The following is a 24679-nucleotide window of genomic DNA, read 5'->3' on the forward strand; positions in this document are numbered from 1 at the left end:
ATTCCTATCCAAATCAGCATAAATTTCAATCAGGTGCCTTCCAACTTAATTGTGGACATTGATAACCTGTTCATTGATGGTTGCTATTTCACTTTTCCACTAAAAATACACAGGCTTGACCAGTTGAGGTGTACAGTAGATGGCACTGAAGATAGTGCTTAGTCAAAATACATTAAGAATTATAACCCTTTATGAACTGTTATACTTTGCTAATGGGCCAAAAAACAAACAAAATAAATAAATATGACTTCTGACCTCTTAAGATCTTAAATAAGTTTTTTCCTTATCTTCAAACCTCAGGACACCTGTGATTTAGTAAATGGGATTGGAGCTGAGAAAAATTAAGGTAATATAGAGCAGAGAGTACAGTTACTATCATTAATTTTTAATGGGTGTTAAAACCACTGGCATCCTGAGCCCACTTACTAAGCCACTGGGCATTTTAGTAAAGAGCTTGGTGTCCTGACCTTACTCGGCCTAAAAGTCTCTGCCTTCTAGGTCATCGTCATTCAGGCCTCCACTCACCCACCTCTGCTGAAAGGCCTTCCTTCCACAGGCAGTCCCATGAGCATTCACCCTGGCCCTGCCTGTTTTCCTCATCGCTACACTGTCTCAAAGTATCTTGCTCATCTATTTGTTTATTAGAACAAAAGCAAAGAAGGTGTCTATCCTGCTCATCTTTGTAGCCCCAGAATCCTAAAGAGTTCCCTGGCACATAGTAGTTGCTCAATAAATATTTGCTGAGCAAATGAATGAGGAGGGTCTGAAGCGAGGTCTATTCCTAAAGGTAGTGGTTTTGAAGTCTGAAATACTGTCCAAAACCACCACTTGGCCAATTAACTTTCCGTGACTGTTCTCCAGTGAGATCTGCCTTCTGTGGGCTGCTAATAGGTAGCGAATGCCTGCAAGGCGCCAGACAGTAAGGATAACCAGCACTTACTACTAATCCTGGCTACAGCCCCAGTGACAGATATTTAAATCCCAGATTATTTGATGAAAGTGATATGTCAGCAATTCATCTCTTTATTTCTGACAGAACTTCTAGACATCAAAGTGTGTTTTTTCCCACTAGAATAGTTTTAACAGACTAAATATTTTCCTTTGTGCTTAAAGCTGGCCCAGCTGTTGTTTTCAATATCTTATCTCTACCAGCAAATCTTTTGCCAAAGAGTGGTATAATTCGGAAATTGCACCTGCATCTTTGGGAGCTGTAGTTCCTGCTGTGGCGTCACCACTTCCTCTGTCACCTGGGAGTGTGTGCCACCTTCCTCTAAGATGGCAGGTGTTGTCAAGATCACTTCCCTCTAGCTGAAGTTGCAGGATCCGTTAGCTGGAAGGGGTGGTTTTTCTCTTGTCCCGCAGTATGATTTACTTTCCCTCCAGTGATGAATGGTTTCTCCTCCGCTTTGGTGCCCAAAAGCTATTTCTCTCCTGCTTTTCCTCAGAGAGCCTGAGAAGAGAGCCTTGCACTTGCCCTTCTTTTGTCTTATCAGCTGCTCACCCCGCCCTCTGCTGTTCTGTGTTTGCAGTGGGGAGCCGACAGAAGGCAGAGCACTCCATAAGGGTGGCTGGCAGAGAGAAGTGCGTCTACTTCTTCTGGCAAGGCCGGCAGTCGACTGTGAGTGAGAAGGGCACGTCAGCTCTGATGACAGTGGAGCTGGATGAAGAAAGGGGTGCCCAGGTACGTCCTGGAGAGTGCTGCACCAGAAATGAGAGAGCTGGCCCAGCATGTGTCGCCTGGTCCCCTAAGGACAAAGACAACTCACCCAACACACTTTTAGTCCTGGTCTGGCTTCTCCAGACTTCAGGCTGCGCCTCATTTTTCTCCCCCCACCACTGGGCCAGGAAGGCCCACCTGTTGTAACATGGTCGTCAACAAAATGTATCTGCAAATAGCAGATGTTAGATGTTTACAAAGCCTTGGTTTTCAGTAGTAGTAACTGTCCGTTATTAAGCTGACTCTGGGTTTAATGGTGAGGAAGACCAGGACAGATATGGTCTCTTTCAAGTTTGTGCGGAAAGACAGAAAATAAATAAGTCAACAAAACAACCATGTAGTTTTACATAGCAGCAAATCCACAAAATAAGGACAAAAGGCTAATAAGTGTTTTTTTTAAAGTTTCCACCTAACTAATCATCAAGGAAATGGACATAATAAAATAAAAAGATGCTATTTTCTATTTCTAAACTTGGTAGAGATTTTTTTAAGTCTGGGTCGGCGCTGGCAAGGGCTCCGTGGGTGAGGACCTCGCATGCTTCTGCTGGAAGTGTAACTGGAAGCAGCCATCCTGAAAAACAGCTTTGGCTCAAGAACCTTAAATGTTCATAAGCTTTAATCAGTTATTCCACTTACACAAATGCACCCTAAGGAGATAGCAGAGATTAATGTAAAAACTAATGTTTCCAACATCTGCGTTCCTTAGACTAGCTCGAGTGGTTTTTCCAGACCAGGCCAGATCACATCACCCCTGGCTCTCCACCACCCATGGCCTACATTCTCAGCAGCCTGCCCGTGGTCTCCCAGCACCCTCATGGGCAGCCCTACACATCTCTCCAACCTTCCCTGTTCTTGCACAAGTCCCGACTGCTCCAGTCTTCTTGCTGCTCCTCAGCACCTCTTCCTGCCCACCCAGCGCCTGTGCACTCTTACCCCTGCATCTGTATGTAACTCTTTGCCCATATGATTCAGGTTTATGCTCTTAGCTCATATGATTCAGGTTTATGTCCCAATGTGCTATTTTTTTCATAGCACTTACTGCTATGTAAAACTACATCATTGTTTTATTGACTTATTTATTATTTGTCTTTCCCCACAAGCTTGAAAGAGACCATATCTGTCCTGGTCTTCCTCCGCGTTATAGCCCAGAGCCAGCTTAACAACGGGCAGATACTACAACTACTACAAACCAAGGTTTTGTAAACATTCTTTCTAGGATTTGGATTACCTGTGCCTCAGGGTCCATCCTTCAATACCAGTAATTAAGAGCTGGCTCTTGGTGCAGATATTTTTACTATCTTGGGTGAACAGTGAACAATAGCAGGAGGAGGGAGAAGGGAGGCATTTTCTCTGGAAACAGAGCACTACTCACAGCCTTCTATATTTCTGAGATCCAGTCCTCTTCTGCTGTGGTCTATATTTTACCCATAGTCATTAGTGACTGTTGCTTTTTCATCTATTCGTAATAATGAGTAATTTCAACTGCCTTTTTTTTTTGGAAAGGCCATGAATGAATGCCCTCAAAATCATCTTTAGAGTTTTGAGTTTTAATCTATCCGGTTGAAGCATTTCATTTTTTTATCAATCCAACAGATGGAAAATCACTTTAGGCATATAAAACACTGCCACGAAACGGCATTTAATTATGCAAAATGGGCCCTGAGGTTGACAAATTAACTCATGGTGAGAAATGCTTCCTACCTTCAGTGTTCCCACTGCCAGCCTCAATAAACACTTCCCTCTTTAAGGGAAAATGTCTTGCCAAAGTAAACGTGAGTTGACTCAACCCTGACGTTATTATGGTGCAGCTAACACCTGGTGGAAGACAGTGCGTCACCAGGCCAGGGGAGGCCATGGTTGGTGGACAAAGGCTCTGATCAGACCCTTGCAAATGTTACAAAAGAGACAGTTCTTTCCCCCAGGATTACTAAGTTGGTGATTAGTCATCCTCATTGCTCAGAGGTGTACTTTGTTAAAAATGTGTTTAAATCAATCATGTTACATTTATACCACAAAATACCATTTATATATTAAAATTCATGTTTTAAAAATATTCAATAACAGACAAACTTTAAGTGGAAAAAATCAGGGTAGAAAGCAACATGAAACAATAACCATATTTTTGTTTTGAAAAAAACACATACCTGAAAAATACTTTAAAAGTAAAGTTATACACTAGATTTTTAATAGTGCTTATCTTTAGATAATAGTATTGCCACTGCTTTTGTTCCTGTTTCTTGTATTTTTTTTCACATTTTCTACAATAGGGCGTATAATTTGTATGCCTTTGGAAAACCAGTGCAGGTTACTTATTTTAATGTGTTTAACTTGGAAGGTCCAGGTTCTCCAGGGAAAGGAGCCCCCCTGTTTCCTGCAGTGTTTCCAAGGGGGGATGGTGGTACACTCCGGAAGAAGGGAAGAGGAGGAAGAAAATGCGCAAAGTGAGTCACTTTTACTGTTGGAATTAGGTTTTTTCCTCTCTCCTGGAAGGTGTTTTTATAGGTGTGGGGGTTTAGAGTAAGTCTTTCTTCATATGGCCATGGCTTTACCACCAAAAGCCACCTGATGTCTGCCTCATAAAGCATCTTTATGGGGACCTCACTCTCCCACCCCCATGGGTGGACCCAGCATCTAGCATTGTATGCTGAAGGCTGCAAGATTACTTCACCTTAAACAGAATCCTCACAGTGACTCTCTCTTTAAAAAAAAAAAAAAAAAAAATCAGTGGATTGTCTATTATAAATTATAAATTTTTATTGGTCAGCATCCAAAAAAAACAGCACAAAATAAACCCTTAGCTTAAGAGGTTTTTTATATATGCCTATTCTGTGACTTACCTAGGCATTTATAAATTTTGTAAAAATGGCATCTGCATCGTAAACTTTTGACAACCTATTCCTAACTCCAAAAGGAATTGTGTTCTGGGTTGGCAGTGAGATGGCCCATGGCCTCAGCCTCCACCTTCCCTTCAGTCATAGAATGGAGTTTGCTGTTGACTGCTGAGGAGGGCCCCCAAAGGCCAGTCTCCCTGTGCAGCATACCTCCTAACCCTGTGCCGCTGGTGCCCCCTACAGGTGAGTGGAGGCTGTACTGTGTGCGAGGAGAAGTGCCCATGGAAGGAAATTTGCTGGAAGTGGCCTGTCACTGTAGTAGCTTGAGGTCCAGGACGTCCATGGTTGTTCTCAACGTAACTAAAGCCCTCATTTACCTGTGGCATGGATGCAAAGCCCAAGCCCACACGAAGGAGGTTGGAAGGACTGCAGCAAATAAAATCAAAGAACAGTGAGTGCTGTGGGTGTGAGGGCCTCTTCTGGAAGGGGTTACCTGTGGGACTTGCCGCCTAAGGCCAGAAGGGTTCCCTGGATTCCTAGTGGACATCCCAGTGTGTTTACAGTGACTTCACTAAAGGCAGATATGACCATTGTCAGGGTCTAACATTCCAAGTGGATCTGATGCATCTCAGCCAAAACTTTCAACCTGAGGGCTTCTTCCACTTTTTGAGCGTTTATCTGCCTCAATAAAAGGCAGAGTGAGGGGTGATGAAAAAGACCTCAACAAGTACTTTAGTTTCTTTATGGGTGTGACTCAGCTGTTGAATTATAAGCCTAAAGTCCTGTGTTACTTAAACAGAGCAAATTTCAGATATCTTTTAGAAGTTCAGGGTTTAATGTTGTCAGAACAGTGGAATGTTAAAAAGCACTTAGCTAATGAAGAGTTTGGAGTAAGCTGTGCCTCTTTAGAGAAAGACTGTATTTCTGCATTCTGGAAGGCAGCCTCCTAACAGTGAGTTATGGGATCCCTGAGGCATTTCTGAGACACATCCCACCAGGTGGAGGGTTTTAGTCCTCTCCCAGTCAGGTACCGGCATTGACCACTTACACAGAGAAAACATACTGTGCCATAGCATTAAGTGAGGCCCTCAGGAGGGGCTGTACCGGCCGGTCACCTGTCTAGAAGCAGGCTGCTGCTGGGGCTCTGCGCTTCGTAGAAGCTCATGCAGCATGGACAATGCAACCCGACAAAGAAATTCCAGTGCCCCCCAGTCATTCAGGAGATGCCCAGCGTTTCCTCAGTGAGAACTTGGAAGACCTTGTAACATCTATACAGTAAAATGAGGAGTTTCCCAGGGCCACAAGGTAAAATCCATTCTCTGGGCATAAAAACTTGTGGGCCTGCTTTCCCTGTGACTGCTCTAAAACCCAGCACTACACGGAGAGGGCGGAGAGGAGAAGGAGGGCAAGTGAGCTTTCAACAGGCAGGTGGCTGTGAAGCAAGATGTTTCATCTCAAAACACCATCCTGAAGGCCAGGGAGCAGGGAGGGATAATAAATAGCATTCTGTTAGGTATTCAAAGGCATTCATGGACCATCCGATTCTTTACATGGACCTCTGGAAAAACAACAAAAGAACAAAGAACTCATTCCCTCATTCATTCAACAACAATTCTTGAACACCTACTTGGTGCCAAGCAGAGGTTTAGGGACTAGGGACTTGCCAGTGAATAAATCCAAGTTCTGTCCCATGAAGCTTATGTTCCCACAGGAGAAGACCAGGAATAGTAAATATGTATATTACATATAGAAATGTATATTCTATTCATTACAAATTACATGTAATTGTACATTCCTCTTTAAGGGCCACACCAACCCCTACCCCACAGAGCATGTTTTTATTCATTTGTAAGAATTGATTTAGTTAGAAAGTAGAAGAGCCAAAACCGGTTTGGCTCAGTGGATAGAGCATCGGCCTGCGGACTGAAAGGTCCCGGGTTCGATTCCGGTCAAGGGCATGTACCTTGGTTGCGGGCACATCCTCAGTGGGAGGTGTGCAGGAGGCAGCTGATCGATGTTTCTCTCTCATCGATGTTTCTAGCTCTCTATCCCTCTCCTTTCCTCTCTGTGAAATATCAATAAAATATATTTAAAAAAAAAAAAAAAAGAAAGAAAGTAGAAGAGAGGTGGCGAACTCACCTATAGATTTAATCTTGAATAATTTTGTGCTATCAGTACTTCCAAAGCTTAATAAAAATGATTGGTCTTCACACAGATGCCCCCTGGAAGCAGGACTGCATAGTAGCAGCAAAGTGACAATACACGAGTGTGAGGAAGGCTCCGAGCCTCTGGGATTCTGGGACGCGTTAGGAAGGAGAGATAGGAAAGCCTACGACTGCATGCTTCAAGGTAATACCACATTCTGTAGCCTCTGGTCACTCATTTATGCAATACATATTTTTTGAGCTATGTACAGTGCATACGGAGTTAAACCTAGACTAGGTCCTCATGGGTCTACAACCCAACAAGGCTAAATACTTTGTATAACTAATTATAATGCCAAATAAAAATTCTGTGTCATGAAAGAGGTACAGGTGAAGGAGGTTGAGAATAAAAACTTAACAACATTACTTCTACCAGGAAAAATCACACCCAGCTCCACAGAGACACTGCATTTCCATGGATCTGGAGGTAGGTGAGACTTGAGAGGAAGAGGAGAGGAAAATTCCAGGAAACCAGATGAGCAATGACCATGTGAACCTGTGGAACAAGATGCATTCAGTGTGGCCAGCTTCCAGGGTGCAGGGAAGGGGTGGAGTTTAACTTAGAGAGTGTGTCAATTTTAAATGCAAAAATACAAAATATGTAAAGATCAAGTTAAATGCAGATTAACATAAGAAGAAAAGCTAACGATTATTAGGCAGTTAGGATGATACAGGCACTGTAAGCACCTAATAGACATTAACACATTTAATTCTTACTACTCAAACACTCTCCTCCCATTTTTACTGATGAGGAAACTGAAGGACAGAGAAGTTAATCAACTTTCCCAAGATTGGACAAAAATGGACTGTACACATAATCCCTCTATTATACTACCTCTCAATTTTTATAAGTTTTTATAGTTTTTTACATAATGAATATTGATGAAGAATGTTTGAAAATACAGAGGAGTGAAAAAGAAAATAAGACACTTATAATCACATCTCTCGAAGATAACCAGAATTCACATTTCTCTGTTATACGTACATTTTTTTTTAATAAAATTTGCTCTGGCCGGTGTGGCTCAGTTAGTTGGAGCATCGTCTCTTACACCAAATAGTTGTGGGTTCGATTCGCAGTCAGGACGCATACCCATCGCTGATCGGGGCACGTACCCGAGGCAACCAATTGATCTTTCTTCTCTCTCTCATTGATGTCTCTGTCTCTCTCTCTCAAATCAATAAAAACATTTCCTCAGGTGAGGATAAAAAAATAAAATAAAATAAAATAAAATTTGGATAGCAGCCCTAGCTGGTTTGGCTCAGTGGATACAGCATTGGCCCACAAACTGAAGGGTCCCAGGTTTGATTCTGGTCAAGAGCATGTACCTCGGTTACAGGCTTGATCCCAAGCCCTAGCTGGGGCACATGCTGGAGGCAGCCAAATGATGTTTCTCTCTCACATCAAAGTTTCTCTCTGCCTGTCCCTCTACCTTCCACTCTCTCTGAAAATCAATGAAAAAATGTCCTCAGGTGAGGATTAGCAAAAAAAAAAAAAATTTTGGATAGCATTATACATATTGTTTGTAAGCTGGTTTCTCTCTTTAGCTTATTGTGAACAGTTTCCCAAATTGTTAATATTTAGACTTTAATGTCTGCAGAGCATACCATGAATGTTCTCTAATATATGACATTTTCTACTTTACCTGGCTCTTAGAGTTGGAAAGCTGAGTTTTGTTTCTAATTTTTCTCTATTATATAAACATAGAGTTGTAAATAATTTTTAAAATAATGATCTGAATTCATTCCTAGTTAAGGTAAATTCCTAGATATGAAATTGCTATGTTCAACTACATCCATATCACCAAGTGTACCCACAGAACATTTGCGCCAAGGTTCATTCACCAGTGGTGTACAAAAGTATTTCCCAGCACAGTCACAGACACGGTACATGACCTTTCCCACCTTTCCCAACATTGATGGGGGGAAATGTTATCTAAATGTTGTTTTCACTCATTATTGTAAACTAGAGGCCCGGTGCACAAAATTCGTGCATGAGGGGGTGGGGTCTCCACAGCCCAGCCTGCACCTTCTGCAATCTGGGACCCCTCAGGGGATGTCCGACGGCCGGTTTAGGCCCAATCCCGGGGATTGGGCCTAAACCGGCCGTCGGACATCCCTCTCACAATCCGGGGCCACTGGCTCCTAACTGCTTACCTGCCTGCCTGCTTGATCGCCCCTAACTGCCCCCCCCCCCTGCCAGCCTGATCACCCCTAACCACCTCTGCCTGCTGGCCTGATCACCCCTAACTGCCCCCCATGCCAGCCTGGTCACCCCCAACTGCCCCCCCCCACTGGCCTGCTTGCCCCCAACTGTCCCCCCTACCAGCCTGGTCATCCCCAACTACCCCCCCACCGGCCTGGTCGCCCCAACTGCCCCCCCTGCCGGCCTGGTCACCCCCAACTTACTCCCCTGCTGGCCTGGTGGCCCCCAACTACCCCCCGCCCCCCCCCCCCCCCCCACTGGCCTGGTTCCACGCAGCCTGCTGTTCAGTTGTTTGGTTGTCCCTCACTAACCCCCCTGCCGGCCTAGTCGCCCCACGCAGCCTGCTGTTCAGTCATTTGGTCATCCCTCACTAACCCCCCTGCCAGCCTGGTCGCCCCATGCAGCCTGCTGTTCGGTAGTCCATCTGGTCGTTTAGCTCATGACAGCCCCTGACTTTTTATACGTTAGGATTAGAGGTACTGGTAAACAATTTCTATATGAATTTTCAGCCATTTGTATTTCTACTTCGATGAATATTTTATTTGTGCATTTTTGCACATTTTCACTGAGATATTTATCTTTTCACTAAATTTCTTGGTGTAGTAAGGATATTAAGTTTCCTTATTTTCCATTTTTTCGCTTGCCTTTTCATTTTCTTTGTTGGTTTGGGGGTATTTTTGCAATGCAATATTTATTTTTATGTTGTCAGTGCATAAATCTCTTCTCCTTTGATTGCTTCTTTTGCAATTATAATTAAAAAGGCCTCTCCACCTCCAAGTGCAGATAAACCCTACCTATTTTTATACTAATTCCTTTATTATTTTGTGTTTTACATGAATTCTCTAATCCCTCTGAAATTTACTTTGGTACATATTTTGTCTTTAGCTTTGTTCTCTTTTCTTTCCAAGATCCTGGAAATTTTAACTTCACACCCCGCCTGTTCATCCTCAGCAGTTCCTCTGGAGATTTCTTGGCCACGGAATTCATGTATCCTGCCCGAGCCCCCTCTGTGGTCAATTCCATGCCCTTCCTGCAGGAAGATCTGTATAGTGCACCGCAGCCAGGTACGGCCCCCAGAGGGCAATGGTCATGGGAGCAGCAGAAGATACACTTTCCAAAAGCCTTTCTATTTCCCCTTTTCACTTATTAGGCAGTTTATTTGCCAAGTACTCTGCTAGAACATTTTTTATATCATCTCATTTAATCTTCACACCTACCCCAAAAGAAAACTGGCATCCACCACATAGTATAAGAAACTCGGTTACTTAACTTGCCCAAATACATCTGTTGGAAAAGGGTGAGTACAGCAGTATTGGGCCCTGTGGCCACATCTCTCCCTTTTATCCCTGAAGCCCCCAGCAGATTTCTGCCTACATCCCTTTGGCTAGAGCTCTGTCACATAGCCACCTCAGATGCAAGGGAGCCTGGTAAAGCAAGTGGCCAAGGGGCAGGAAGTTGTGAGTATCTGCTGAATTAGACAAAGAACAGTGTCCACCGTACCAAGGCTGCATGGCAGAGCCACGGCTCTTGCCCAAGCTCAGGTCTGTTTCTACTTGACCACCACCTCAAGACAGGACCTCTGTGCTCTCATTCTGGTTGGGACAGTCACAGTCACCACAGACTGCGCTGTGTTTATAGATCTCGCTGCCCTCCCTGCAGTCCAGCCCAAGGTCGGCCGCCCCTGCCTCATGGCTTCTCCCCTCTCCCATAACAAGAACCTGGAACCACTGGCAGCCCAGGTCACCATGTTAAAAGCTTGATGGGTGTACACATCATACTATGGGATATATTAGCAAGGGTCTTTTAAAAAGGGAGACTGCTCCCCAACCTCTTCATCCTCTGGCTCAGGGTGGGTTACTAACCTCCACTTGGCTTTTCAAGTGTATGGTTTTTACAGAATCCTGAAACATATGCTCAGTCTCAGAGCAAGCCGAGCTAGCAAGTGAGGGCCCTGTGCCGTGTGGAGTAAGAGCAGGCTGATGGTTTGATGAAGAGAAAAAGTGAGGAACACCATTTTTAGAGCTCATTCCTCTCTAAAAGAACCATGAATGTACATCACCTGCGATGCAGTCATACACAGGCTTGAACTCAGGCCCAGGGCAAGCATGAAGTACTCTCCAGGTGTCCATGTTCTCAAGAGACAAATGGTACTAATACCCCTTGAGTGGCATGTGCATTACCCCTTCCACTCTTAGCAGCCTGTGGACTCCCAGAGGCCCACTGGCAGGTCTGCGGTTGAGGAACCAAGGGAGAAGGAACAGGAGGAGAGGGAAGGAAAGTGGCCTGTACCATCAGTGCCACCTCTCTGCTTAGAGGCCCTTCCTCCCTCCCCCCTGGAAGTAACTGCCGAGGGGATTCTCCCCATGATAGAGGCAGCCTGGAGGGAAGCACCTGCTAGGCTGGGGAAGAGTGGCCTGGAAGGAGCTTCTGAGGATCTGGTCTGTCCTTGCCCTCACAGCGCTTTTTCTTGTGGACAATCACCATGAGGTGTACCTCTGGCAAGGCTGGTGGCCCATTGAGAACAAGATCACCGGTTCCGCCCGCATTCGCTGGGCCTCCGATCGAAAGAGTGCCATGGAGACCGTGCTCCAGTACTGCAGAGGTGAGGCGTCTGCAGGAGGGGGCTGGGGCCGGGGCCAACCAGGTACCCCTGGGGGATGGTGACCAGCATCGTTCAGAAGCTAGTGCCCAGCTGGTTTTCTGCAGACTTGGTCAGCGTCCCAGACCAGGCCTTCCCTTTCTGTGTGTGCCAGCCAACCTTGATGAAACCTGGCAGACAGTGATAAAACCAGTTTTCTTTCCCTTTAACTTTTGAGGCTTATTAATTTTCAGATTCATGTATTCTCAACTGCTAGCATGAATGAAATTTCATTTTTCTTTTATATTGTGAAGCCATTTAACTTGTTGCCCTGGAGGTTAAAGGCTGCACAGTTGCCCTTGAACAACAAGGTTTGAGCTGTGAGGTCCAGTTATACCCAGATTTTTTTTCAATAATTATACAATTGGCCCTCCATATCCACAGGTTTCATATCCAGGAATTCAACTAACTGCTGATCAAAAAGTATTTTCGATCCACAGTTGGAAATCTGAGGATGTGGAGGACCAACTACATGCATTGTTCTACATAATTTCATTAAAATAGGGGCCTGAAGCATCGTGGATTATGAGATCTATGGGGCGTCCTGGAACCAATACTCTGTGGATATTAAGGGGCAACTAAGTTTTGGGGGAGTCAAAAGTTATATGTGGATTTTTTTTATCCACATGGGGTGTTTGTACCTTCAACCCCCTGTGTTGATCAGGGTCATCTACATTGTGGAATGCCCTGGACTGGTTAGAACCCTTCTGCACTCAGGATCAATCATGGTGTGGAACATGCTGGCCTCCACCGGACACTCTCCACATGCAGCATCATGCTGTTATGGAGTAGAAAGCTCCCCCACAGGCTGGAAAGCCAATGGCAACCGTGTTACCATTCATTATTATTTTTAGCATGATAGCTAAAAAGAAAGGTCTATAGTCAACTCATGGTTTTTTATTATACTGTCCATCTAAAATTTATGGACTTTTATATAAACTGAAGATTTCAATAATTAGTATCTTCTCTGAATTTTAAAGGTTTTATTGATTAGTTTAGTGTCACTAAGTATTCAATGGATTCTGTTCTTGAAAAGCTCTTTAGTAACAAATAACTTATTAAACTTCCCACCAAATGTTTAAGCTGAAGTGGCATATAAAATGCTGTCATTAGCTGTTTAATTCTCATTGAACTTGATGCTGCATTAGGACTACACTGAATGCAGGAAGAAGAAACAGTCCCACTCAGAAGCATGGAGAGAGGCTTTCTCCCGTCCAAGGACACAGACGCATTTTGTCATGTTCAGACAGTATAGTCAGATGGAGTACATCCGATTTTATGCAGTCGTATGCATAAAACGAATGTTATGTAAACATCATCCAAGTGTTGTTATGAAATACTCATAACTTCGATTTCAAGTATGAAGTTAAGAGATCCAAACAACAACAAAAAAAGGTTTCAGTGGAAGTCAGAGAGAGACAGGCTCTCCGTGCCCACTCGGGGTCAACTGACACTGGTATTCTATATAACCACAGGAAAAAATATCAAGAAGCCGCCACCCAAGTCCTACCTGATCCACGCGGGTCTGGAGCCCCTGACATTCACTAATATGTTTCCCAGTTGGGAGCACAGAGAAGACATTGCTGAGATCACAGAAATGGTGAGCACACCCCTTCCCTGGGAGGGTGGGTCCCTGCCTGGTGGACTGTGGGTGGACATTCCCTGGGGGAGAAGCATCCCATTGCATTTTCAAAGTGGAACATGTCTTTCCATTTACAACATGTTAACAAGTCTGTGTAGAATTAGCTTAGGAAGAAGAAAAGCCTAAGGAGAAATCAATTGACGTATTTTGGTAATTTTCTACATATAGTACTCAAATTAAAAAACTGAAAAGCAAAGGTGAATTTAATTACTTTGAAAATATCCACAAATAAAAGCTGACATCTCTTCACTCTGTTAACTAAAAATCTATTGCTTCTAAAGGGCCACATGAGGCACAACAAAGCTTGTGTTTCAGACGTTGACCTTGTATTAAAGGATATACAGAATAACTCTGAGATGCATTAATATATGCAGATAACTAAGTGAATGAATGTATTATGAGTCACTCCTGATAAGGTACTGCTCACTATCTCATTAATATTCTTTTATGAGACCACCTGGTATTAGCACATGAGGCATTTATCAGAATCTCTATTGCCAACAAATATTTTAAACCAGAATGTTATAATTTCCATCTGCACAGAAAAAAGGAAGCTTCCTGCAACTATATAGAATTTCTTAATTTCTGAGGTTTTTAACATTGCTAGCAACAGCAGTTCCAATAGTGTTTTGGGTGGGTGGGTAATGGGTTGGTAGGTCTGTTTTGGTTTTCTTTCTGTGTAGGAGAGCTGTTTTTCCGAGAAGGGCAGAGATGGCATGAATGCATTTTATAGGTCTGAATAAATTTAAACAAGAAAAGTTCATTGCTGCTTAACAATGGAGGAAGCCTTTCATAGTGCAGGCATCACTACCAGTGCTACCCTGTCTGTGGCCAAATTGACTTCATCTACACAGGGAGGGCTCACGCAGCCTGCTGTCCAACACAGGCAGAAGGCTCTGTTCATGATAACTGTAGAGGTGTTCTCTCTTTTCTGCGTCAGCACGGAAAAGGAACGGGTCTGATTCTGAGTGGAGGAGCTGGGGATTAAGAAATAAAAGAAAGAAAGAGACCAGATAGAAAGATAGAAACAAAGCTGGGAGCCAGGTGGGACGCCATCCTCTCTGATGGAGAGGCAGGGACCCCGGAGCCCACGCAGCATATTTATTTTATACCCCCAAATACCAGGAAGTATCACCAAAACTTAGGATCAAAGGAGCTTATTTGCATTCTTGAGTAGGCCCTAGTATTCCTGGTGCTTGCCTGGATTTACATATCAAAGCCCGCTCCCAGGCACCTGGACAAAGGTAAAAAGTCAGTACTGATAACGCCCTCCCCCCCCCCTGCCCCCGCCTTCTTGGGGAGGGCATAACCGAGACGCGGCTCTGCCAGTCGCCTCGGGCTCAGCTGACAGCAATTTAAGGAAATGCCTATGTGCCTTCCCAGGTGGCCCTCTACAATAACTATGTGATCCACCAAGTTTTAAAGTTCTAGGGAATAGGAGCACTGTTGCTGCAGTCTAAGTTCAAGGCCATAAATCATGGTCATTCTTTGTGTTCATGCTCCATCACCGGGGCTGGTGGGGGACTGTGCAATGTCTTGTGCAGGCTGCAGGCTTTCAGCCAATGAGCAGTTGGCTTCCCACGTCAACAAGTTGTAATAATAATGAACATTCACTGAGAGCTTGGTCTGTGCCAGGAACTGCTCCAAGCACTTTACATTGATTTCTACTTTAATTTCCACCACAGTCTATTGAGATTAATCATATTATTATCCCCATTTTACCCATGAAGGAGCTGAGGCACAGAAACAGGAAGCACCTTGCCCCAGGTCTTAGGCTCAGGCTGGCTCTGAAACCCGCCTCTTGACCACTAGTCTATACCAGACATTGCTGCACTGCTGGTCAGTGGTTTTTAAAAAAAATCCTGCCCTAGCTGGTTTGGCTCAGTGGATAGAGCATCTGCCTGCAGACTGAAGGGTCCCGGGTTTGATTCCGGTCAAGGGCACATGCTAGGTTGTGGGCTCAATCCCCGGTAGGGGACATGCAGGAGGCAGCCAATCAGTGATTCTCTCATCATTGATGTTTCTCTCTCCCTCCCTGTCCCTTCTTCTCTGAAATCAATAAAAATATATTTTAAATAAATATGTTATTTTTTTTAAAATCCTGATTCAACCGCAGTGTATTCTAGATGCATTTTCTTCCCTTCTTTTTCTATTGTGGATTAAGAAACAGAGCCTGGTTTTTTTTTGGGGGGGGGGGGGAAGGAGGTGATTTCTTTTAAGGCTAATTATTTTTAAATATTGTTCAGTAGGCATCATTTTTTGGATGCTTCTGGTGTTTAGACTTCAAATTTAATAATCTTATGTTATAATTCACTCAAATGAAATCCCCTAAGCTTTTCTCTGAGGCAGCCCTGAGACAGGATTTGTTGGACCTTTGGGAAAACTGGGGGGCTTTGAGCAATTCCTTTCTACTTTAGAGCCCTGTTTCCCCCTGAGGGAGGGTCTCCAGGCTGGCATGCAGATTGGACAGGCTTGTGTGTCTGCAGGCACATGATAGAGCGTGTTGAGATATGGGACACAGAGTTTCTCTGCCCCATTCTCTTCTCTAGGATACGGAAGTTTCCAATCAGATCACCCTTGTGGAAGACGTGTTAGCCAAGCTCTGTAAAACCATTTATCCACTGGCTGATCTCCTGGCCAGGCCACTGCCTGAGGGGGTTGACCCTCTGAAGCTGGAGATTTATCTCACTGATGAGGACTTTGAGGTAAGTGTTCCTTCAGATAGGCCAGCAGGTAAGCCACATGGTGGGCTGCTATGGGAGGCCTCTTCCTCAACACATGGGCATTTCTCTCAATTCTTCCAGTTTGCACTAGACATGACAAGAGAGGAATTCAGTGCACTGCCCGCCTGGAAGCAGGTGAACCTGAAGAAAGCCAAAGGTCTGTTCTGAGTGGAGAGATGCTGGTGGAACCTGTTGTCACTTTCAATACCATTGGACCAGGAAAATGGATATTTTTTGGACCTGTGTTTTAAAAAATATTTTTTAATCAGAGATTTCAAAACCTGAAGTTATTAGCTCTACCGCTTGTCCTGTAGTTGTGTATTTTGTAAATGTTTAAGAGAACTCTTCGGAACTCTCTCCACAATTCAGCAGGTAATGTTAATAAAATCCGCGGTGCAGCTCAGCGGCGCTCCTCAGCCCCCGGTTCCAGCTCAGTGTTGCCGATGTTTTTTAAGCAGTTCTCTTTATAAAGTGTTATTTTGATAGTTTATGGATTCTAAAATATATATATTTATATAAACACCATATAAATCAAATATGTATTTAACAAAGCAGTATGTATTCATTCACTTTTAAGATTTTTTGGGAGGTGTCAAAGTAGATGGAGTTGCTTCTGCCGATACGTATCTTCACTGTGTTCAGAAACGTCTTCTTCGGCATTACATTAGGTCTTACTTCTTCTGAGTGCTGCTTCCGGTGCTAAAACAGACAGAAAATGTGCACATTCTGGCATGGAATCTGTGCAAATTCACCTTTCTACCTTAATATCTCCCCAACATGTATAGTGCCTTGTTTTTATGTACAGTTTATATACATACAAGTTTGCTCTGCATTTTTTGATGATGGTTTGGAACATTATCTACAATTTTACTCTAAAATAGTAGAAATTAAAAAAACCTTAATTTCTAATGCCTGTTGTTAACATTAAACATGTCATTTTGCAATCTAGGACTCCAAAATAAAAGCTTCAGAATAAACACAGCAATTAACTGATTGGTTCACACTGAATTCTAAGCATGTTCCTTTCTGAAAAATATGTTTTTTTGCAAATGTTAGCCTAGTACCAATATTCCACCATTAAACAGTATTTGCTCTTTTAATTGCATTTAGGGCAAGATTTTATACAAGGTCATAAGACTAAATAGACAGATATTCTACCCATAAAATTAATTATAAGTACTACGTTAATGGCATATTTTTGTAAATCATACTTTAACAGAAGCTCTTTACTTGCAACTATATCTACATCTCAAATTCAGGATCTCTGTGCCTTTTTAAATATTGAATATATAAGGCATTTAGAAAACTTAAAAATGAGCCAGAAAACTCTTCACAGGCTCATATGTTGTTAAAATCCTAGGTCCATAGTTTGAACAAATTCTACAGACCTACTGTAAGCTGCTACTGCCCCTGCTTTGGTTTATGTTTAACATATTGGATGGCATTTGCCTTAAACATGGTCGCTTACCTGTATGCTCTCACCATGGGACTGTAACCCCTAATGGTCCCACCACCTTAAGACTATGTGATACTGAGCAATCACTGATGTATTCTAAATACATTTCCTTTTTTAAAAAAATAAATAAATAAAGGAGTCAATACCAGCTTTCCTGACCACATCACAGGATTGATGCTTGGTGAGGATCAAGTGGAAGCTCCTTAAATACTGTCAAATGCTAGGTACCTGCTGGCATTACTATTATTGTTACTGTAGCTGGCATAGGGAAGATGAAAGTTAAAGAATGGAGTCACACACTTAGAAATTATAGATTAAACCAAAATGAGTGGACTCTTCCAAAGAAATAAACGTAGGAGAGAAAGGAGCTCAAGAGTATAGGCCCCCTGGGTAGTAAGCAATGGGAAACAGAGAAGGACTCAAAGAGCCAGTAAGATGACCAGTGGAATGTGCAGAAGAGAGGCAGGGCCCCGGCCTGGTGTCTCAGTTGATTGGAGAATTGTCCCATGTACCAAAAACATTGCAGGTTCGATTTCTGGTCAGGGCACATACCTAGGTTGTGGGTTTGATCCCCAGTCAGAGCACATGTGAGAGGCAACCAGTCGATCAATGTTCCTCTCTCTCTCTCTCTCTCTCTCTCTCTCTCTCTCTCTCTCTCTCAAATCAAGCATATCCTCAGGTGAGGACTAAAAAAAAGAGAGGGAGGCAGGGCTGCCTATGTCAGTTTAAAGAGGTTACCTGGATCCGTACATGCATGGAAAGTGACTCAGTTTGCTGTAAGAGCTTCCATTAGAGAGCCTGCCATAGATATAGATAAGTGTCATCAGCAATATTCATTACCACCAAGTGCTTTCAAATTGTGTATGTCGACTTGTATTAAACATTGTCCCCCAGTGCTGTCTGTCAGTCTGCTTCCCGCCTCTTCTCTAGAAGTAGGGCTCCCCATCTTGCATTGCCAGTTCACCTCCTGCCTCTTTGCCTCTGCATTGTCCCCACATCTCTTTCCTGCTTACAGAAGTGGAGCCTCTCTTATGTGGTTTTTCTGGTCCCTTTCCATTCATAGCTGTGACTTGACCTTTGCATACTGGGAAAGGACCCAGTCTAAAAGCTAGAATTGCTAAATCTGAACAACTTGGCCAAGGATGCCGCACCAGTGCTTCGGGCCATTCTCCAGAGTCTCTCGGAAAGCAAACCTCCCTGGTGAGGTTTTATTAAACACAGCAGAGTCAGGCGATTGGTGATTCCATGACTTGATGCTTTTGAGCTAAAGGGCTTTATAGAGGGGCACTGATGTTTGGGTTGGGATTGATAGCAGAGCTGCGGTGGGACAGACGAGACATTGTGTGTGTTCTGAGGCTTGGAAGGAACCATCTGAATGTGAACAGTTTCCAGAGGAGTGGAACTGTTGTACCTACTTGTTCCTGGTAGGCGGTGCCCAGGCCAGGGCCAGGGAAAGCCTGCTCAGGAGACCACTTCTTTCTCTCCTTATTTTAGAACTTCATCCCCACTCATAGAGCTCCCATTCTGGTAAAAGATGCATTTCAGAAAACCCCTTTGGCCCTTTACTTTTGTTGTTTTTCTTTATTTCTGATTATAAAGTAACACTTGTGTCTACATAGAGACTTGTGTATGAATGTTCACAGCAACTTATTCATATTAACCCAAACCTGTAAACAACCATTTATCCATCAACTGACAAATGGATAAACAAAATGTGGTACACTGTGCAACAAATTACCCAACAGTTAACAGGGGTGGGGAATCTTTTTTCTGCCAAGGGCCATTTGGATATTTACTAGTATAACATCATTTGCGGTTCATACAAAATTTTCAACTTAAAAATTAGCCTGCTAACCCTGGCTGGTTTGGTTCAGTGATTAAAGCAGACTGAAGGGTTCTGGGTTCCATTCTGGTCAAGGGCACGTATCTCGGTGGTAGGCTTGATCCCCGCCCTGGTCCAGGCACGTGCGAGAGACAACCAATAGATGTATCTCTCTCACATCAATGTTTCTCTCTCTGTCTCTCCCCCTCCCTTCCACTCTCTCTAAAAAATCAATGGAAAAAATATCCTCAGGTAAGGATTAACCAACAACAAAAAAATTTTAGCTAGCTAAATTTGGTCAAACATTTAATTAACTCACTTACCCCTAATGCCTTGGCAGGGCCAGGCCAAATGATTTCACAGGCCTCGTACATCCCTCGAGCCAGGCATTCCCCACCCCTGAGTTAGAGGGACAAACTACTGATACATACTGCAACATGGATAAACCTCCAAAAGTGAGAGAAGCCAGACACAGAAGGCCACATATTCAATTCCATTTACAGTCCTCCCCCTTTATCTGTGGTTTGACTTTCTGCAGTTCCAGCCATCCATAATCAACTGTTGCCCGAAAGTATTAAATGGAAAATTCTTGAAATAAACATGTTTTAAATTGTGCACAGTTCTGAGTAGTGTGATGGTATCTTGTGCCGTCCGTCCTGCGCTGTCCCACCCAGGACATGGGTCATCCCTTTGTCCAGTGTCTCCATGCTGTAGATGCTCCCCAACCCTTAGCCAGTTAGGACCCATCTAGGTGGGCAGACTGGTTATCAGAAGAGAGAGACCACATTCACATAACTTAGTACAGTATGTTATAATTGTCCTATTTTATTATTAATTATTGTTGTTAATCTCTTACTGTGCCTAATTCATAAATTAACCTTTATCATACAAAGTATGTATAGAAAAAACAGGGTATGTAGGCTTCAGTACTATCTGCAGTCTAAGGCATCCACTGGGGGGGTCTTAGAATGCATTTCTGATAGATAAGGGGAAGTTTCCAGGAAAGGCTAATTTATTCAGACAGCAGATCAGGGTGGCTGGAGATGGAGGTGGGAATGAAGGTTGATTGCAGGGAACTTTTAGGGGAGATGGAAATTGTTCTAAAACTAGATTGTGATGATGGTTGCACAACTCTGTAAAAGTACTAAAACTTACTGAATTGTGCAGAGGCATATTTTATGGCATATTTATTATACCTCAAGAAAGCTGTTTTAAAAAATAGTAACACTGATCTATGTGAAAAATGCAAACATTAGCATTATAAGGATATATAAATTAGGAGTTGAAAATCATAGATATTGCTGCTCTTAAAGAAATAATTATCCATGAAATTTGTTAAGACAGTAAGGCTGAGCCCTGGCTGGTGGCGTTCAGTGGTTAGAACATGGACCTGCCCACTGAAGGGTTGTGGGTTCAATTCCCAGTCAAGGGCACATACCTGGGTTGCAAGTTTGATCCCCGGCCCTGGTGGGAGCACATGCAAGAGGCAACCAATCGATGTTTCTCTCCCACATCGATGTTTTTCTCTCTCTCTCTCTCCCTCCTTTTCCCCCTCCCTCCCTCCCTTCAACTCTCTCTAAAAATCAATGAAAAAAAGTACCCTCCGGTGAGGATTAACAATAACAAAGAGACAGTAAGGCTGACTTTATTAAGGGCTATTGCTATAGGTATAGGGACCACTGCAGTGAGGGTTTGCTCTAGGGGAAAGAAATTGGGCTCAATTCGCAATAGACCACAGAAAGTGGGAATTTATAGCCAAGGAGCAGAGCGGGTGGTACTCAGTGGATGGAAAATTAGTAAGAGGAAACATCAGGACGAGGGTAAGGAGGGATCTGACTGAGGCAGATCTTGGGGCTCAGACATCAGCTGGGCACCGGTGCAGGATGTGGACCCTGATCAGATAGAAGGGTGATCAGGTGTCAAGGGGAGCTGGCCTAACGTACTTGACAAGATTCGTACTAAAAGTGGGCTCTTGAAGGACATGCCCAAGGACAGGGCCTAGTCAGGCTCAGAGAAGTCTGACTAAAGTTTGATCAAGGAGAGTATCTCTGTCATCACTTCCCAAAGATAAGGACTTTAATAATTTGATTAATGTTCTAGATTTTTCTTTACATCTACTAATGTAGAGATGCATGCTCATATATTTTTGAAGAGAAAAATTGATTTGTTTTCAGCATCTTAATTTTCCTGTTAGTAAGGCTCAGACACCAGTCATTGGGTGTTTATCTGTGTGTGTGTGAGGTTCTGAGGTCACGTTGGGCAGTGTGGAGGCTAAATCACTGACCACCCCCCACCCTGGGGCTGGTCCACATTTCTCACAGGGTGGGCAGCATCTCTCCTGGGCCCAGAAAGAGGGTTGGAGATACATTTTTACAGGCCTTTCTTTATATCAGATCCAGAGTTAAGGGCCAGAATTCTCAAAGCAGGCCTCCATACAAAGCCTTTCTGGACAGCAGGATAGTGGGTAGGGGTCAAAGGGACAATAACAAGTCAAAGATCAAGGTAATGATTCAAGTGCAACTAATGTAAAGTTGACCATATTGGTGTGTCATTTGACCCAAATAAACCTTCCTGTTTTACTTTGGGGGGAAAAAGCATTGCATTGCATACATTTGTTCTTTCTGCACCAGAGAAAAGATGTTAGGGCTGCTTTGGATGACCTACAATAGATGTACTCCAGGAATTAGATCAGAAAGATGGATTTGTAAGGGGAAAACACAGAGATTTTGTGTACCTATAATCAGGACCCTGGATATGCTGCGAGTGTTGAGCTTGTGTGGAAATAGCCCACAGGTTTCGCCATTTGAATATACAGGGCATAATGTTGATCCTTGAAGGTGCATAGGGAAAAAAGATGAACAGACCAGCATGCCTCATTTCTAATAATGAGCTGGTCCTCTATTGAGCTTTTCTATCGTGCTGCTAACATTGAAAAGAAAGTCCCAGGAGTAGAAATGAATGCAAGCTCAAGTACTGGCAGGAGGTGTCCAAAATCCTGCGGTTTAACATTCCTCATTGAGTGGTGAGAAGGGTCTTTGACACCTAATGCTGTGGAGCTCAGGAAGTCTCTGAAGGGAAATATTAGAACCGATGTCTGAACTTGAGGCCTACATAAATTGCCTGTTATTAAATCTCACTGAATTAAGTTCATCTTTACAATCTGAACACCATTTTAGCATCCATCCTGAAATGGCTGTAACAGGACGTGTTAGCTCCATAAAGTAAACAAATATTGAACAACTAAACAAGGAGCCCTACACCTATGTGGAAGCAAAGAAAAATAAGATGGGACAGGGCGAGCAGGGCGACTGGCACTTTTTGATTGGTGGTTTCTACATAAGAAGAAAGTAAGCAATTAGACAATGCATTGGGAAGTGTAAGTCATAGTTGGTCAAAGCCCATCCTAGGAGGCGACCATAAAGTAGGCACCCTAACTCCTCCCCTGGCTTCCCTTACTCCTCCATCTCCAGCTTCAGTGATTCCTTCTTCTCCAAACACCAGAGCTTCCTGGGCCGAGGCAGGGGAGACATTCATGTTTTAAATCAGGAATCACAAAGAGCTGGCATGGCGCATCATTTGTCAGTGATGGCACCCCAGGTCCTGGTGGGAAAATGTTTTTTTCTGGCAGTTGGCAGGGTCCTTCCACAGGTCCAATCAGACTCCAGTGGCGGCCACATCACCTGCTGACTTGTGTTCCGAGGATCACATATGTACAGGCAGACCTGTCATGATGGCAGTCCCCATTCACTCCAGTGTTTATGAGTGCACAAAGTGTAGGCCTCACCAGAGAATGCACAGTCATGTCCAGGCTCTGACCCCACAAGGAGCGTGTACTCCAGGAAGAAAATGATGAGTGTGCACCAAAAGTGTAACTCAAGATGCCACGGGAGTCTGTTATAGATTGAACTGTGGCCCCTCCCCTGCCCAAAGAAAAAGATATGCTAGAGTTCTAACTCCTAATACCTTTGCACATTTGGAGATAATCTACCGGTAATCAAATCAAATGAGGTCATTAGAGTGGGCCCTCATCCAATATAACTAGAGTCCTTATGTGAAAGGGGAATTTGGGCACAAAGATAGGCATTCATAGAGGGAAAACAGGACAGGGAGAAGACAGACAATTCCCACCCAAGGAGAGAGACCTTGGAAAAAACCAACTCTACCAACACCTGATCTCAGACTTCTAGACTCTAGAACTGTGAGACAGTAAATTTCTGTTAAACCACCCAGTCTGTGGTGCTTTGTTACAGCATCTCCAGGAAACATACAAAGTGCAAAGGAGAGACTTGTGGTTGAAGGGAGGAGGGCAGGGAGCAATCAGGACAGCTTCCTGGAGGAAGTGCCTGGACTGTTAGGATTTCTCACTGCACCTGGCATCAGCCCAACAGGCAATAGCTCCAAAGGGGAATATTTAGAAAGGGGAGATGCAGAAGGAGGGTGTGCAAGTCTCTCAGCTGTGGCACAGGTAGGATAAGGAATAGTAATTATAGCCTCAAGGCTCAAGTAAAGGTACAATATGGGTGAAGGATGTTAGAAATGGACAGACTGATTGGTCCAGGGCAAAGGACATTTTCAAGTGAGAGGACGAGCTGGCAGTATCATCTGGGACTGACTGCTGGGCTCAGGATGCATTGGGCCAGTGGGCAGCATCCCATGCTCACTGTGACCCAGTGAGTTTGTTTTTAGGGCCTCTGGTCTCACCTTACCTGCTTACCGTACACTGTAGTGTCTCACTTCTAACTTGTACCTTTATATTCAAATATTAAAAGTGTTGGCTCGCCAGTCCCTGTCTAGTCTACTCTTCATATAAAGGCATTTCTGAAATCTCCAGCAAACAGCTTTGGAAATGCTGGTTTGGGTTTTCTACCCAATAGTGACATTTTTGCAGAAATATATTGACCACAAGATGGCTCTGCCAAATGTTAGGTGCAGGACTGCACCCAGCGACTATCTGTGCTCCATCTGGATATGATGAATATTGAGTAATTGAGACCCACGAAAGCCCACAACCGTCTCTTCCTTTAGGAGGGACTGGGAAGGGAGGGGAAGTAATCACACTCCCAGTCCTGTGCCAGTTTTCTCTACACGACTGCATCACATCCGTGAAGTGTCCCTGTGAGTGCTTGTCCCCACTGTATAGCTGATACCATGAAGGTCAGGTTCCCCACCTGTCCCCCACTGCTAGTACATAGTAGACGTTGAATTTGACTTTGCCTCTGATTCCCCCGTGTCCTGCCGCCTCCACGTGGCTGGAAGAAAGTGGGTACTAGTTCTCACGATCTCTGATCTGAAGTTGAACTCTTTCAAGGATTAAAAAGGACCCCATTTGCCCACCTGTCTCCTCCTCCCCACTCATTTGTGTTGGAGGCTGAGATCAGTGGAGGGGCTGTGGGCATGTAACACAGAGGGAGGGAGAACTACACGGGAAGCACAGGCTGGGGCT

At 43.9% G+C, this 24679-nt stretch overlaps 1 protein-coding gene across 1 annotated transcript in view; it reads left to right on the forward strand.

Annotated features, from left to right (window-relative positions):
- SVIL (supervillin) overlaps window positions 1-19851 on the forward strand; it is a 182320-nt gene extending 162469 nt beyond the window's left edge. The window contains exons 33-41 of the mRNA XM_080678887.1: window positions 1530-1681; window positions 4053-4158; window positions 4792-4999; window positions 6764-6897; window positions 9864-10019; window positions 11414-11557; window positions 13069-13193; window positions 15785-15940; window positions 16040-19851. Coding sequence (XP_080535013.1) covers window positions 1530-1681; window positions 4053-4158; window positions 4792-4999; window positions 6764-6897; window positions 9864-10019; window positions 11414-11557; window positions 13069-13193; window positions 15785-15940; window positions 16040-16126 — 1268 coding nt within the window. The 3' untranslated portion in view covers window positions 16127-19851. The remainder of the gene's footprint in view (window positions 1-1529; window positions 1682-4052; window positions 4159-4791; window positions 5000-6763; window positions 6898-9863; window positions 10020-11413; window positions 11558-13068; window positions 13194-15784; window positions 15941-16039) is intronic.
- Window positions 19852-24679: the final 4828 nt, after the last annotated feature.

Source organism: Plecotus auritus, assembly GCF_963455305.1.
Source record: "Plecotus auritus genome assembly, chromosome: 1".
NCBI classification, from domain to species: Eukaryota; Metazoa; Chordata; class Mammalia; order Chiroptera; family Vespertilionidae; genus Plecotus; species Plecotus auritus.